The sequence below is a fragment of the Psittacula echo genome (genome assembly GCF_963264785.1).
Source record: "Psittacula echo genome assembly, chromosome: 5".
Classification (NCBI taxonomy): Eukaryota; Metazoa; Chordata; class Aves; order Psittaciformes; family Psittacidae; genus Psittacula; species Psittacula echo.
In genome coordinates, this window is record NC_137739.1 from 41157444 (window position 1) to 41173713 (window position 16270).

Below are 16270 nucleotides of genomic sequence, written 5' to 3' on the forward strand. Positions count from 1 at the left end.
AGCCCCTCTTTTTCCCCCTCTCACACAACCTCCACTAACATCTGCATGTGTTAAGAGATTCTGAGGCTCAGTAGGCCACAGAACCAAAACTAGGACCTCTCCGAAAGAGAGTTTTGGAAGAACTTCTGGTTAGCAACACTATGCAGTACAACCCCTGAGTGGCAGACAGCAAGTTAAGTGGACACTGAAAGTATGCCTTTTTGCTCACAGTATCTCATTGCCAACACCAGAATCGTTGGTGTCTATATATGCGTAAGGTCAAATCTGATTCCAAAGACAGTATGCCAAACCTAATCCAATGATAGTACACTATTAGCTGTTCTGAAATAAAGCTGCACTAGAAGAAGTTACTCTTAGAATAATTCTCCCGCTAACATAAAACACACAAGATGATGCTAAAATATAACATAATTCATTCTCATTGCAAAATGTGTTCACAAATTAACATAAGGTAATAACACGACTGCCAATAATAGCATTCAGGCTGTCAAGTGTTAAACGATTCCTCCCTCCCACTGCTGGAGGGGTCCCAGGCCCCTGGAAGTAAACTGTGCTTTGGAGGAGCAAACACCTATTTCAGGAAAACATGACTCCACAATCCAAGACTCAACAAGACCTGTCATGTGAACACTCCCCTTTAAAGGCTTACCAGGATCAGATCATATAGAAATTGTCTATATGAAATTAGGAAACATCAACTGGATTAGTCATATGGTATGAAATGAGAAGAGCAATGTCAGTCTTTCCATAGCAATTTTACTTTGGAGACTGTGCTGTTATCAACATGAAAATGCCTCCAAAAAAATAAATTACTCTTCACAAAACTTTGATATCAAACAAATACTGTTATAAACAATCCAGTCAAAATCGTCTTTTTTTTTTTTTTTAAACTCTGGAAAAGAATACCTCTTCAGTACACTGTCACAGGTCAGCTCTCGATACAGGTGGATGCTACGGGTCATGCAAAACAGCTTTTCTTCTGAATCAAAATAAGTAGGGAATCTGTTTCCTGCTATCTCAATCAACCTATCAGAAAAACAGAAGACATAACACCGCAAAATGAACAATGTGGGATAACAAGCATCAAGTATTCACAAAGCAAACCAAGCACACCTTTGAATGATGAGCAGATACCAAGTAACACTGGAAATTTTTTCAAAAGAGAAGCATACTTTAGCAGTCAAACTGAAATACTGGAAGTCAGAACACCTATGTCTTCTTCCTAATGATGCTAAGAGTCAGTGGTACACTGGAGAAAGACACAACATGTCTGTACACAAAGAAACAACAAAGAATCTCATATAGAAGAAATTGTAAAATTTATAGTTACTGAATGCAGAGTTCTTTTGAGTTTTGTACGAGAGACTCCACTTAATGGCCAAGCATTCTCTTATTTTAATTATTATATGTAACTATTATTTTCATTTAATCAGAAGTAATTCAAACCATCTTCCCTTCCACCTTTATCTTGCAGTGAAATCATAAAGTGGACCTTGTGTCACCACAGAAATTTAACAAGCCAACAACAAACAGAAGATCTATTACAAGATCCAGCCAATATGGAAGTGGGACTGCAAAGAACAGAGCCCACCTCAACTGCAAGTACTTATACAAGCAGTACATGCATGGAAAGTATGCCTGCAAAAGTGAAAATCTTTTCACAGATAATCTCTCTTTAAAAACAAAAACAAGGTCATTTGGTTGGGAGACTTTCATTGAAACTATTCCATTGTGCCAGTTACGTATTTGTAAAAAGAGCTCATAAAATCTTTAAAAATACATACTTTTTTAGAGCATAATAAAAAAAAAAACAAAAAAAACAAAAAAAAACAACACAACACCAAAAAAATCAGCATTGTGTCACAAAGTGACTGAGGCTCCAGCTGCCAGGCAGCTACAACTGAACATCCATCCATTCAGATAGCACAGGTACAACTGATATGATTTGAAATAATGAAATGACTGAACAGTTTAAGTGGCTGCTTCACTGACAGAACTGAATGTGGGGTTCCATGATTAAATGTTCTCTATTACCTTATTAGCAAATTCATGACCCTTCTAAACCATGAATTACAATTGTTAAGCACACTACTATTTATTACGACAGTAGACTAAGGAAGCATATCAGATAACTCACAATAACACCAGAAGAAGTCAGAAGAATTTGGATATTTTTATTTGTTGTCAAAACACTTTTATATTCAGAAACTAGGCTTTGAAAAAAACTCTCACAAAAATATAAAACGAAAAGATTTACTGATGAGACACCAACATTTTCAGTTAAGTGAGATTTTATACATAAAATCGAGGACATTAAATGGTATACATTTCAGAACTGCTGACTGTCTGCTCACTCTCTGGAAGTCAGTTGCAAGAGGTTCGACTCCTTTGAATACAATGCAATTTTATCCAGGTCCTTAAATAAATGGTACAAGAATTTAACTTAGAAACTCGTAGTCACAATCTGAGCACTGTATTTTTCCAAAATGAAGATTTTATTTTTTAATGACAAAATACTTAATTGTTTGTACTTCAAGCAGACATATCCAACTGCCTCTAGTTTGAGAAGAGTGGCATCTAGTGGATGACATCTGTGTGCACAACTTACTGGTTATTTTGATGGGGTTTTTTAGGCACCTTTCATTAAAACCCAAAATGTTAAAGCTATTTTAGAAATACGATTTTAAATCAGTTTTATGTGGTTTAAAAATTAAAAACACTAAGCTTGAATGTTAACATACCTATCCTGAGCAAGCAAATTTGTTACAATAGTCTGAATCTCATTCATTAGATAAATTACATCCAAACTTGTCCCACAGAACTTCCAGGGACAGAACCTTGTCTTTCCATTTGCACAATTAATCATGTTCTCTGAAATTAGGGTAGAGGCTCACGGGGTGGAAAATCCATTTGTTCTCAGCTTTGATTCACAGAAATTTGTACGTAGTGTTTCTTTTTACAAGCAGGAAGTACGGCTAGAAAAAAAAGCAAACCCAACAAATTCTTTTCAGACCTTCTAAATAAGTCTGGTGTGTTTTCAGTTAATAGCTGGCTAGAGTTGAACTGAATTGCTACAAAACTGATGACAACAATTTTGATTTCCAGACTTACTATGGCCATTCCATCTACCCGCTCTAGTGTCTGTGTTCTGACAAAGCTGAATGACGGATGCTGTCTGCACTGCTACAGCTTTCTCTTACCTTCAAGTAAAAAAAATACAAATTACAGAAACCAGCTGTATATGTTAGAAGACCAGCCTCAATTCTGACCACTCTGCTCAGCATTTCTATTAGATTGAAGTAAACTGTCATGTTAGAGAATAAGTTATAAGACTATGAAAGATTGCGGAAGCAAAAAGCTCCTATGCTGAAGTTAAGACCTGCCAGGCAGAATGACAGAAGAAAAGTGCCTTTCAGCAAAGGAAATAAAATATCTGGCTTTATACAGTATCTTTCTAGAAGCAGAGTAGCATTATAGGCAGTATGACAGTCACGACTTTGCTAGTCTCAGCCCTAAAGAGCAGCAGGGATAAAAACCCTTCTCAGCCTTTGCGCAAAGGCATTTGCGTTTTACATAAAAATAGTGCCAGCTAAACATCTCTCTCCATCAACCCTTTTAAAATAAGTTGCCATGAAATGAGTATGTGCCCTCTTAACCGCAGTGTTTAGAACAACAACAAAACCAAAACCTCTTCTATTCGCCATCTATTAATAACACAGGATTACAGAATTGTAAGAAAATTCAGGTTAGAAATAGAACTCAGGAGACCTCCATGGTAACATCCTGTTCAAAGTAGCGTCAGCTATGAAGTCAGAAGGTGCCTGAGGTCCCTACGGATGGAAGCAGCGCAACCTCTCTGGGCAACCTTTTCCAATCCCTGACTGTTCTTCGGGTAAAAAAACTGCTTCATATATCAGCACAGAAATTGATTTCAATGTATGACTGCTGTCCCCCTGCCATGCACCACTGTCCCATCATCTTGATGGCCTTCTCATTGGCAGAGGAAGACTGCTGTTAGAACCCCCTCAAAGCCTTCTCACCTCTAGACTGAGCAAGACCTCAGTCTCTCCGCAAAGGGCAAGTGTTCCAGCCCCAACCACCTTGGTACACATCTGATGAATTCCCTGCAATTTGTCAAGTCTTTCTCATACTGAAAGCCCAAAACTGGACACAGGATCTACATAGAGTCTAACAGGTACAACGTAGAAGGGGACAAGCACTTCCCTCACTCTGCTGGTGCTGCTCCTTAGGGGTTGCAACACATTATGTATAGCTATCATTTGCAACTAAGCAATACTAAATATTATTTAATACATAAACATTCTCATCTTTAGTAATAATGTTACTTTTACCACATGTCCTTTTCATATCCTACTCTATTTTCGGCAGTTTCATTTTCACATTCACCTGTTTTCTATTGGTTAGCATTCACTTTTAAGCAACAAGTTTTAACTCATCCATTGGGTCCTTAACTGTTTATCTGCATTCCCTATCTACATTTCAGGGACCTGAAATAAAAATTATGCGGTATGTAAGAAGGGAGCACCAGACTTTGCAGAGCCATTGCTTGAACCCTTTTTCTTTTTCCTGTGCTATATTACAATTCGGGTTAAAGTAATTAAAACTTTTGTGAAATTAAGTTAACAAAAACAGGATTAGAAACTCCACTTTCTCATCCATGATAACTTCAAATGATTAAACAATGCAAATACATTTGCTTTGATACTCTGAATTCAGGCCATGGGTATAACTACTAAGTCATCTGAAATACATAAATTATTTCAATGGATCTTCTACTGCCCATTTTGCTACACAAAGATGAAAGTACTGTACTACTTGTCCTCGCCTACATCATTAATAACTTTTGAACTAATTCCAAAGAGTGACAAAGGAATACACATTCCAAAAACATTGAATCCTCATGGTTTAGAAAAGTTGGTAACTAAGTAAACTAAATTAGAGTTCCCTTTAATGAAATACTGCAGAATTATTTCAACAGTTAACCAGTCACCAACACATGCATTCATCTGTAACTCTCAAGCAGATACAGCATATAGCATCTCCTGTCCATTCAGCAGTAAGAAGATACTGTAAGTCCACATATGAGCAGTTTTGGTTGCACGGGAAAAGCCGGAGATACTGGAAGAACCAGAGATGTTATAGAGGGATGGGAATATAGTACTGCATGACCACTAAGGATGCAGGGGAGAGGATAATGCATAAGGAAATCAGAAGTGCAGAAAGGCAGGGGGCCCCACTCAGCAGAAATAGGATAGAAATCTGAAGGAAAACTGGCTATGTCAGTCCTACTGTTCAGGCAAAAACCTCCATTTCCTTCATACTCAAAGTGTCGGGCCTTTACATCCTCAGAACCTTCCTGGTAACTCCACAAACTAAACTGTAAAGAAAGATCTCAGGTACAGGGCTGTTAAGATCATTTATAAATTAGAGAGTGTGCCAAGCACCTCATAATTCCACAACTGGAATCTGCTTCCTAATTATTATTAATCATACAAATTAGGAAGTTGAGCAAACCATTCTAGTAAACTACTTTTGTCACCTATAGAATAACTGCACATATCAGACGAATGCTTAATAATTACCATATGTATTTACTTTAAAAATGCTTAACTATTGCTCAGAAAAGAACTGAAGGCTCCAAGATAAAAGGTGCTAAAGAAGCTGGAAGCGTGTGTTTTAGAATTTTGCACCTTACCTCTCAGCACTGAATGCAGACTCTGTGTCAATGTATATAACAGCCCCATCTAGTCCTCCCATGCTTACAGGCAGTGTAGCCAGAACACTTGCCATAATACAAAACTGAGTTTTGCCACAACCTGGTGGGCTAGTTATCTGCAAGAAAAAAAGATCAGTAACATAAACAAGAGATATCACATTCATTTTGAATTCTACTTTAAGGTAAGACCCATCAGCCAGAACACCTCAAAGTTTGCTCTACCAGCTACCAAAGGAGGACACAGCCACAAAGAGAATGCAGCCCACAAAGAGCAGCTTGCAGTTACTCTCAGATCTGTGCCTTGCAGTCAAACTCATCACTGAAGAATAAGTAGTTCTTGAGATACAACGTTATGTTTGTGTTCATTTCTCTGACATCCTTTATTATGTAACTCTCATATTTGAGGCTCCCTATCCCCATCCTCCTCTTACAGTATATTCCCCAGAGCCACAACTAGTTCTCTTCCATCTCCTTCTCTGTGCTACCTTCTAAAATAAAGCAGAATTGGAATATTCACAGTTGACATTCACATGACATCAATGGCCTTTAGAGTTGAAAAAGTCCAGAGCTAATGAGTTCACAGTTGTAAATGACTGCTTAGGAATCATCATTACCTTGGTTACAACCAGGTCTCCCTCAGAAATCACAAGTGTCATTACTTATCTTGTAGAGACTGAATGTTCAGCATGAACCTCATTTATACATAACACAAATTTTATCTGCCCAGAAACTACCCTCTGCTACGTAGCATGTGTTTTGTCACAGACATTAGCTTCCTATTACCATATTTTAAGAATTAACACCATTTAAGGTTCAGACCAGCTTGCCAATTTTAAGCTTCCACCTGTGCTGACTGAAAGCTTACAGCAGTTAAGCGCATGCAAATACAGCAAACTCAACTTGTGTGAAATGGTTCCAGTATGATCCAAGCCACAAGGATCAAAAGAACACATTGTTTGAAGAGATCCACAGTTTCAGAGAGCAAGATTTTTCTACTAGAGACTGCAGCATGCTGTTCTTTATCCACTCCAGATCTTGCAGAGATTGTAAATGAATGCTGGGCTCTGAGTTCATACAATCACATGTTCATCACTACTACAGTGGGTCTTTAAATACCGTATAACATTGTCACTGCTTCTGGGAAGGGAGATAATAATATCTTAAATACTAAGAGGGCTGAAAAATCAGCAAATGCAAACTTGAAGTGACTTTAAAACCAGACAGTAGTGAGTTCATTCTGACTCCAGTAGGGACTAAATAATAATGTGCTATAAAAGTAAGCCACCCCAAGGAAGTTAAACTGCAAAACATAGCATACCTCCTCAAAACATCGCTGCCAAAACAAAGGCTTAAAAACAGAGCTGTTCTTTTAAATTAAAAAAGAAACCTTTCAACAGACACTCAAAATCAAACTGATTTTCAATCCTAAATGCACAACAGTTTAAGTACAAATACCCTTTCATCACAAGATACTACAGTATCTTTATAGTTTTGTTTTAAGCAGCAGCAGCATAACTTGGAGCACAGAAAATTTACAGGGAAACAGTGAAAGAATGCATTAGCTATAGTTACACATTAGCTACTGTTAACAGTTGGTTAAAATCCCTTTAATCACTTTTGTCTTTAAACAAGGTCTGAAATCCAAGCCATATCAGCCAACCTACTCCAAACTTTAATGCAAGAGAAGCATTAGATGATTTTTGTTTAGAAGCACACACTGCATTCAACAAATTACAGAACAGGCATCAGTCAATAATAATTTATGCAATTATCTCTCCTCCATCCAGGGTACTTAAATTACAAAATATATCAACAATAGCAGCCACATTTTAATATTAACCCAGAGCATATAAAAAAATTGCAGAGGCAAAACATATCCTTTAGCCTGTGATAGCCAAGCAATCTTACCAGCTGTTTCTAGTTAAAAAGAAGATTTGAAATTAATGAGAGGAGGGCATCAATCCAGTTGTTAAATTAAAATGTTCAGACAACTGTGCAGAGACCTCATAAAACATTTGTGGTTTCAGCTTTGCCTGAGAGATGCACTGGAAACAACATTTATTTCAGTGGCAGATGCAGCAGCTAATTCAGAAGAGATGCTGTAAAAATGTCCAAGGATATGAGCATCCTATCAGAGAAAGACAGGGAATTTTACAGTATGAGGTAGAATAAGGAAGCAAGCCAATGAACTGAGAGAAAATTTGTATTCCCAAAGACAATACTTCATCTTTCAACAGCATTCCTTTAAAGGGCATCAAAATAGGTTTTTAAATAATCCACAGTAAACAATGTTAAAAAACTACCACATTTAATTGTAGTTATGCTGGTTCAGCAAGTGTTCTGAACACTACAATCTTCATTTAAAATAACAAGCTGAAATTCCTCTACCATAATTTAAACTGAATGTCTGCAAAAAGGCTGCTTAGTTTGTTTTATTCTAAATTTGCTCTGGAAGAGCAAAAAAAAGAAAAAAAACCAAGTCCACCCAGATAGAAATGTGAAGACTGCAACCGTTTTTCATTTATCTCTGCTAATAAAATATACTTTTATTTTTCATTACTATATATTATTTTCTCTGGCACATCTGTAGGGTTTGGACAAAATCACAAGGAGCTAATTCTTCTTCAGCTACCAGGGGATTAAACTCTTCAATATTCACAAAGTCATTACTTTAATTTTTCCTCAGAGGAGCTGGCCAAAAGCTGACAGCTGACCACAAAATTTCAGCTATGATTCAAGTTCCAACTCAAACCCTAATAGTGGTTTGGGAAAAAAATGGTCTGAAACAGTGTAACACAAATCAAATCCCTCTGTCACTCAAAAAGCAAGCGGCTTTGGCTGTAGAAGATAACCCCACAAGTCTTAACCCTGTGGCTCATGTACTCAAATTCCAAGTTTCCAACCACCCTCGCTGCTGGGTAAAGTAACAGGAAGACAATGATTTAGCCACACGAGTCAGGAAGTGACTGCTGCATGCAACATATTTTTGAAAACAACATATTTCAGAATACCTGTCTAATAACAAAAAAGGGTAATCTGCTGGTCAGCTATGCTCCAGTAAGTTGCAAAAGAGCAAATTAAATTATTAAGTTCCAAAATCACTTGAATCCAAAAAGAATGCAACCTGAAAGTTTTCACAAGCTGCAGTACAGCATCAAAGCAGCAGCAGCAGACACTTGACAGTTTTCTACTAAAATTTCATCTAGCAATCATGCTAAAGAACACTTGCAGTGCTGCCAACTACTTCAGATCTCATGACTCTTGCAACCATGCTTTTAAGTGTCTCCATAACGAGGCTTTAAATTAGAAACTCAGTTTCTGCTGAGTTAATTGTTCTTTGCCTTTACCTTTGCTGAGAAACACCCAACACACTTCACACATTTAGCACCTAAAAAGGCTGCTAAATATAAGCAACAAGCTTTTTTTTTCCTTTTTTTTTTTTTTTAAGACATCTTTAATTTCTTAAATTAGTCATCTAATTCCTGGAGTCTACCTAATTCTCTCTATGACATTTCTAATTAAACAGTTATTATGCATCAGTATTGTCAAACTGGTACGAGGGGGCAATCAAGACCAAGCTACCGGTAGGATGCAGAGCCTGCAGTTCTGGGCTCATCCACCAGATGTCTTGTACAGACTCAACATCTCAGACACTTAGTGAGATCACCTAGTAAAGGTAACTGCGTTAGGCAGGTCTCTGTATTTCTAACCAAAATATGTTAGAATACAAAAACTAAAACAAAAAAAAACACAACACCAAAACAAAAAAAAAATATAAAAAAAAACCCAAACAAACAAAAACAACCACACACAACAAAAAAAAAGAAGTTTGGGTTTGTTTTGTGGGTTGTTTTTTTTTTTTGGAGGGGGAGGGGGTCAGAAGAAAATTTACAATGGAACACCTTTCCTGTTGCAGTGCTTTTCACTCACAGGTGGACAAAAGTTCAGCCTATCTTTGAATATATTCACTTCCCCAGCTACCGTTAAACACATTGATACATACAGAGTACGACCATTCTTAAAAAAGAAGTTAGCAACATTTTCTCAGATTTTTTGTATCTCAAACATTTTTTAAAGCATTTATATGCTTTAAGGAAACACTGGGGAAAAAGTTAAAACTGAGTATTGTGATAATCAACCATGCTGGGAGGTATTACAAATTACAGAGCTCTGGAAAACTCAGCATTTGCATTTACTTCCTAAAGAGCGGTATTTTATGCCATCTCAGGAAAATTACATTGGACATCCATATTTTGGGGTCAACTGCTTGCAGAACTTGCTTTCAAATAAAACAAACAAACAAATAAATAAATAAATAAATAAATAAATAAATCAAACTACATCAAACCAAAACCTAGAACTAAAAGGTTAGCTTAACTCCAGTAAAACTCCCAGCATGTCAACCACTTCTTTTCCTGGATGTCCCTTGGAGCAACGCCATGAACATGGCAATTGGCAAGCTTAAGTCTCTCAGGGCTCCAGAGCCATTCTGCCTGGTCTTCAAGCAAGAACAGGTCAGACAGACTGCACTGCTAGATGAGTGATAGCTATGCTTAGGATTAAGAAAAAAAAGACAAATATTCATGACATTCAGCAGCCTTGTAAGTTAACTGCATGGCTCTTCCAATTCAAAAGGATCGCATCCGCTTTTTTTTTTTTAATTAGGGAAAAAATATTCCAGGATCCTTTAATGCAAACTTCTACACTCTGGGCATGTTAGTCAAAATTGCCAAGCCACAGGAAGGAAGGCAAAATAGACTGGGTTAACCTACAGAAGAGTGACATCCTTGTTTTCGGCACCACTCATGAGCCATTCACAGGCTCAAGGACAAGTCAGCACATCACAAAAAAAGCACATTTCTGCTCTACTTCTTTCTCCTACCTATGCAGCAGTGGCTCTACATTTCAACTTAAAAAGCACAGCTCGGAATTTTAAGCAGCCTAAACACATGAACAACCATTCTCTGCCTCCACTGAGGAATAGTGGACCAGATGGAAATTTCAGAAAGCCAGGTACCAGCTGCAAGTGAACACCATTTATTTCCAAACAAAGGCTGTGCTATTTCATCAGCTGACTGCATGAACAATAATCCAAAATAAAAGGAGTCAAACTACACCTAATGCGGCCATTGCTTTACTGATAAAAATATTTTTAGGCACTAAAACCTAACCTCCTGCTGAAAGACTCTATCCTCAACAGCAGCAGAGTTATAATCTCAGGATCCTACATATCCCACTGCTATGTATAAGAACAGCTTGCTCTTCTTCAATGAAAAGGAATTTAGCCAGTCTTTTCTCCCAGAATTTAAAGACTTGTAGTAATCATCTTAAGATTAAATTCTTCCAATCTGATTTGCTTACAGTAAATTGGCAACAAAGCTAGGTCTAAATAGGAAGAAAATAATAATTGTGACAGATCAATGTAAGTTCATGGATACTTTCTTAATCATTTTCATGAAGACCTGAATGGTGTGTGTATATATATATATATATACATCTTATAAAAAAAGAAATACTTAGAATCTTAAGAAAGTAATATTCCTCCATTACCTATGAGTTTACTAGAGCAGAAGCTGCTAACAGTCTAAAATCAGCGTTGCTTAAACCTTAATATGCTTTAAGTCATCACACATTCCATAAGTGTTTTCTGAGATAAAAACTAACCTAGTTTTGATTATAAGGTGTGGAAAAAATATTTTCCTCAGAGTAAGATTTTTGTAATTTCTCACTTCTCTACTGTGGTAATTTGACACAGTAGACAAAGAAAAGCACTTGATAGGGACAGCTAATATGTTCATGGCAAAAGATGGTTTCAACTTATCTAAATTCAGAGCATGAGGCACACAAGACATTTCAAGCGCAAAGCTGAGATCAGAACTTTAAGGCGGCAAATATGGCTCACTGCATAAAACCATTATCCACTGACTTATGGATTCTATCTCTACTAAGGACCTACAATAGATGACAAGGAGAATAACATCAGAATAGGGCACAAATTTATTGATGCTCACTCCAATATACACATTTCTCCACTTCCATTGGTACTTTAGCAAATTCCTAAGCCAGATATTGCATCTTTGTGTTTTTATAATACTCAGTGACTCCTGTGAACACCTACACAAAACCTGTCTTTCCAGATTATAGAAACTGTGCAAGTTACTATCACTTTCTGCAAGGCCACAGAGAAATCCAGGCACTAAAAGATAAAGTCTTCTAGTCTTAGAAGTCTGTTGGTCTTAAAAGAAAATTCCAAGCAAAAAAGTAGTACTGCATCCAAAGTCCAGAGAGTGAGAGTTATAGACGCATATGCAGTTTGCAGTGTTGCAATGTGCACATAATAGAGCCTTTAATTCCAGTCTTTCTTAACACAGAATGTTATATATTTATTGCATAAATTAGTTATATATTACAGCTCTGTAAAGTCATTCTCATGACTATATGCGTCACACTTTCGTCCTGATTGCTCATAAAAATTAATGACTTCATAAAGTCAGAATAGGGCAGGTTCCTGATTCAGCACCTTGTGCTCTGACCACAAAACCACTGCAACTTTCCCACTGTAAAATCCAGCCAACAATTCTCCCAAATTTCCTGCAAAATTTTCTGCTTTTTTAAAGGAAAAAAAGGTCACCAAATTTTTTAATTCCTTCATTTTCCCACTTATCTGACATCCTGGGAGGAGGGGGTGGGGGGGAAACAGACACCAAAAAAGTACAGCCTCTACCAAACAAAAGGAAAAAGCTCTTCTCCTTGAAAAATTTTGTGTATGTTGTGTATAAAGCACCTGTCACAAGACAGGTATAAGGTGCAACTGCAGGAAAATATATTAAACAAGTTACCTCTGTGAGGGATCCACAGGGCACTCCACCATGCAAGACTTTATCCAAACTATGCAGTGTGGTAGATAAAAAGGCTGAAGAGGGATTGACAGACTTCCTCAGTTTCATTTCATAAGCCTACCAGAGAAGGGGGGAAAAGGTAAAAGAAAGCAAATACACAAATCAGAAAATATCTTTTTTTTTAATTTTATTTTTACAGAAATCATAGAATCACAATCAACTAGGTTAGAAAAGACCTTTAAGATCATCAAGTCCAACCAAATAGCAAACTTCTTGCATCTGCTTTCATCAACCTGGAATGACTTAACACTTGCCAATGAGCAATCTCTTACTATATTCAACTGTATTCCTCTCTCACCTCATCATCCTTCATGTTTATATCCCATTTATAGTTCACAGAGTAAATGTAAAAGTTTATCGTCTCTTCCTCATCACAGTATTAAATAATAAGCCTTTAATAATGATGTGTCAAAGGATTTCTATGTTTCTATTCAACAAGGCTTGCTTTCAACCTGTAAAATTCCAACTTTTAAACAAGTGAACTCTATACATGTCATTAGTGACCAACACAAAACACTGCATGAAACCTAAAACCAAGAACTTCCTGGCCAACATTCATTACTGTTCTGGGTTCAGCAGTGGCAGTCATTTTTTTCTCCTTTTAGTAGCTGGTGTAGCGCTGTGTTTTTGACTTTCAGCCTGGGAACAGTGCTGATAACACCGATGTTTTCAGTTGTTGCTAAGTAATGTTTAGTCTGATCAAGGACTTTCTGAGCCTCACGCTCTGCAAGGGAGGAGGGGAAGCCGGGAGGAAGCAGAGACAGGGCACCTGACCCAAACTAGCCAAAGAGGTATTCCATACCACAGCACGTCATGCCCAGGATGTAAACTGGGAGTTACCCGGAAGCGCTAGTTCGGTGCTGGGTGGGGGCGAGCTATCGGTCAACGGGTCGTGAGGTGCTGTATTCTCTTCCCTTGTTATTTCTTATCATTATTATTATTATTATTGGTGGTAGCAGTAGTGATTTATGTTATACTTTAGTTACTAAATTGTTCTTATCTCAACCAGTGGGAGTTACATTCTTTTGATTCTCCTTCCCATCCCTCCGGGAGTGGGGGGAGGAAGGGGGGGAGTGAGTGAACGAGCTGTGTGGCTGGGTTTAAACCACGACAATTACCAATTTGAAACTACCTTGACTGAAAGAAAGGTCTGCTAAAGACTTCAAGTCTCTGACCAAGCCTGGGGTGATCCCAAAGCCATTCATAATTTTCCACTTTTGTAAGGAAGGCTGGTCAAGAAGACAAGACAGGTATAGAACTGAAAATAGCTGGGACTGGATTAAGATCATAATTCCAGTTCATAAGCACTATTTTCATTCAGGGGATCAATTTAAACCAGAAAAAGAAGAAATAAAAAATTGCAAATGCTGATCTGGAAACACCAGAACATGAGGTTTCCAAAAGAAACAGGTCTTGCTTACATCTTGCAGACATGCCAAAACTGATGCCAAAACTGACACATTCTTCAACCACTGAGCATCCTGAACATCAGAAGTTTGATTTGATCCAAAGCTTGTTGCTGTAGTTACAGTTAAGAGCTCCCAAAGGTTTCAGACTCCTGTGCCAATAACAGAGATTCCCAAAGCCCTGTCACACCGTACTCCCGTAGCCTGCCATGACTGACCACTCCAGAACACCTGATTACTCTATGCCTTACAGAAATGCAGGCATCAGATTTACCCCAGTCTTAAGATAGTCTACTGGGAATATAGTGTACCACGGAAGCACCTCAATAGGATTCATCGATAGCTAGGTAAATAAGCGCACTACTGAATCCTATACGGTTTAGTCCATGCTTGTAGGGCCAGCAAGTAAGCATTTTTGTTGAAGCTGATCAGAAAAGCTTCCAGCTAGTTTTACCAGCCAGCTGAGGGACAATAGCTTGTACTTTCCTTTTTTTATGCTACAGTTCTTCCCTATGTTATGACAGGTAGCATATTAGAGTAATATTTGAACTTCATTCAGACCTTCTCTGTTCTTCAGTTCTACTGAGGAGAAATAAACTTGAAAAATAGTTTTCGAGACACAGAACAGGCCAATACAAAAACCAGTGAATTCTACCTCACTCAAAAGGATCAATCAGAGTTTATGTTCAGGTTCACTTTAAGAGTGAATACTGTACTAATGAAGAACTATTTGCAACATAGTTCTATAATTTTTTTGTTCAACCTCTGACAGGACTTAAACCCCATAGACTGGGAAAAAAACCAGCAACCCACAGAACATGGAAACAACACGAACTCTAAAATTTTACCCTGCGATTTCCATATTTAACCCAGAAAATAAGGGTTGAACCAGACTGTCTTTCAGTAAAAAAATAAAGTAAAATTCAACAGTTAAATCAGGAGTCCAAGTGAGTGAAAAATTACCACATCCTCAGATGATCTTTTCAAATGTTACTTATGTCAGTTGCTAAGGATTTTCTCATTACTTCTCATTTCAGGGATTTATTTTTTAATTTGCCTTTCAGTCACTGGATCCTGTTCAGCTGGACTCTCGAGACATCTAATATAATTATCTTTTTCTACTCAGCATGTGATCAAGTCACCCCTTCACTAACTTCTCCTATAAGCCCTGTAAGCTTCACTCTGTACTTTATACTGTGAGGCAAGTTTTCCAGAAATTACAGTTCTATTTCAGATCTTGTCATACTCTTAAATTTTGCTTGGTGCTTCCTGTATTGTATCTAGACAGTATTTTCCCCTTATTTATAACTCCTATTATCTATTTACTTTTTTACTCAAAGACATCGTCAAACATTCTTGCTGTATCAGTCACGATGTTACATCAGTCACTCTCATTTGAAGTCCATTTGAAATCCTATGTTCGCAGAGATTCAATCCACATCCCTTAAAAATAGCCAACATCCTCTGTTCTGGAACTACAGTTCCGTATTTTATGCATGTACATAGCTGGTTGTAGCTGGAAGCGTTCAGAAACCGTGCAGATGAGGCCCTCAGAGATACGGCTTAGTGGCGGTCCTTGCAGTCCTGAGGTAATGGCTGGACTTGATGATCTTTAAAGTCTTTTCCTACCTAGTTGATTCTATGAGTCTTTCAGCTGGCTCTGTATTAACAGTCCTTGACATCTGCTGTCTGACAAGCTTCAGTATCACTGCAGCTTCTTGGCAAAGAAATTTGATTGAATGGTGATGTGTAATTAGCTTGCTTTTAATCCATTCAGTACAAATCATATTAATTCTGCATATTGCTAACTTTAACGCAGCATGTTTGTGAATTTAAAGTTTTACAAAGGTACTATGCCAAATACACATCGTAAACTTTGACAGGGCTTTTTTATTTTTTAAGAAAAAACAAACAGGTTGCATTGACACACGTCAGAACTGTCCATGTACTCTCTGTTCTAAAAAGACCCCATTTCTGACATCTTTTCACTCAGATTCAAAAGAAAACAAAATCCTGCCCCTACATTGCCCCTAACATCCATTTCCTTCTTGCACTTGGCCCAGTTAGGCTACCTGTAGCCTAAAACCACACTACAACTCACTTACATGGATGGAAAATCCTCAAGTTACCTTCAGGATCATTACACTTCTTGACACACATTTTACGTCTAAAACCAATTTATACTGACGTTCTTATTCTCTGCTTGTTTTTAAACAATGCTTTTGTGG

General features: G+C 37.6%; 1 protein-coding gene across 1 annotated transcript in view; it reads right to left on the reverse strand.

Annotated features, from left to right (window-relative positions):
• RAD51B (RAD51 paralog B) overlaps positions 1–16270 on the reverse strand; it is a gene marked incomplete at both ends in the record, with an annotated part of 422640 nt that overhangs the window by 404994 nt on the left and 1376 nt on the right. Inside the window, 3 exon segments of the mRNA XM_080618204.1 lie at positions 814–1026; positions 5717–5853; positions 12577–12693. Coding sequence (XP_080474330.1) covers positions 814–1026; positions 5717–5853; positions 12577–12693 — 467 coding nt within the window.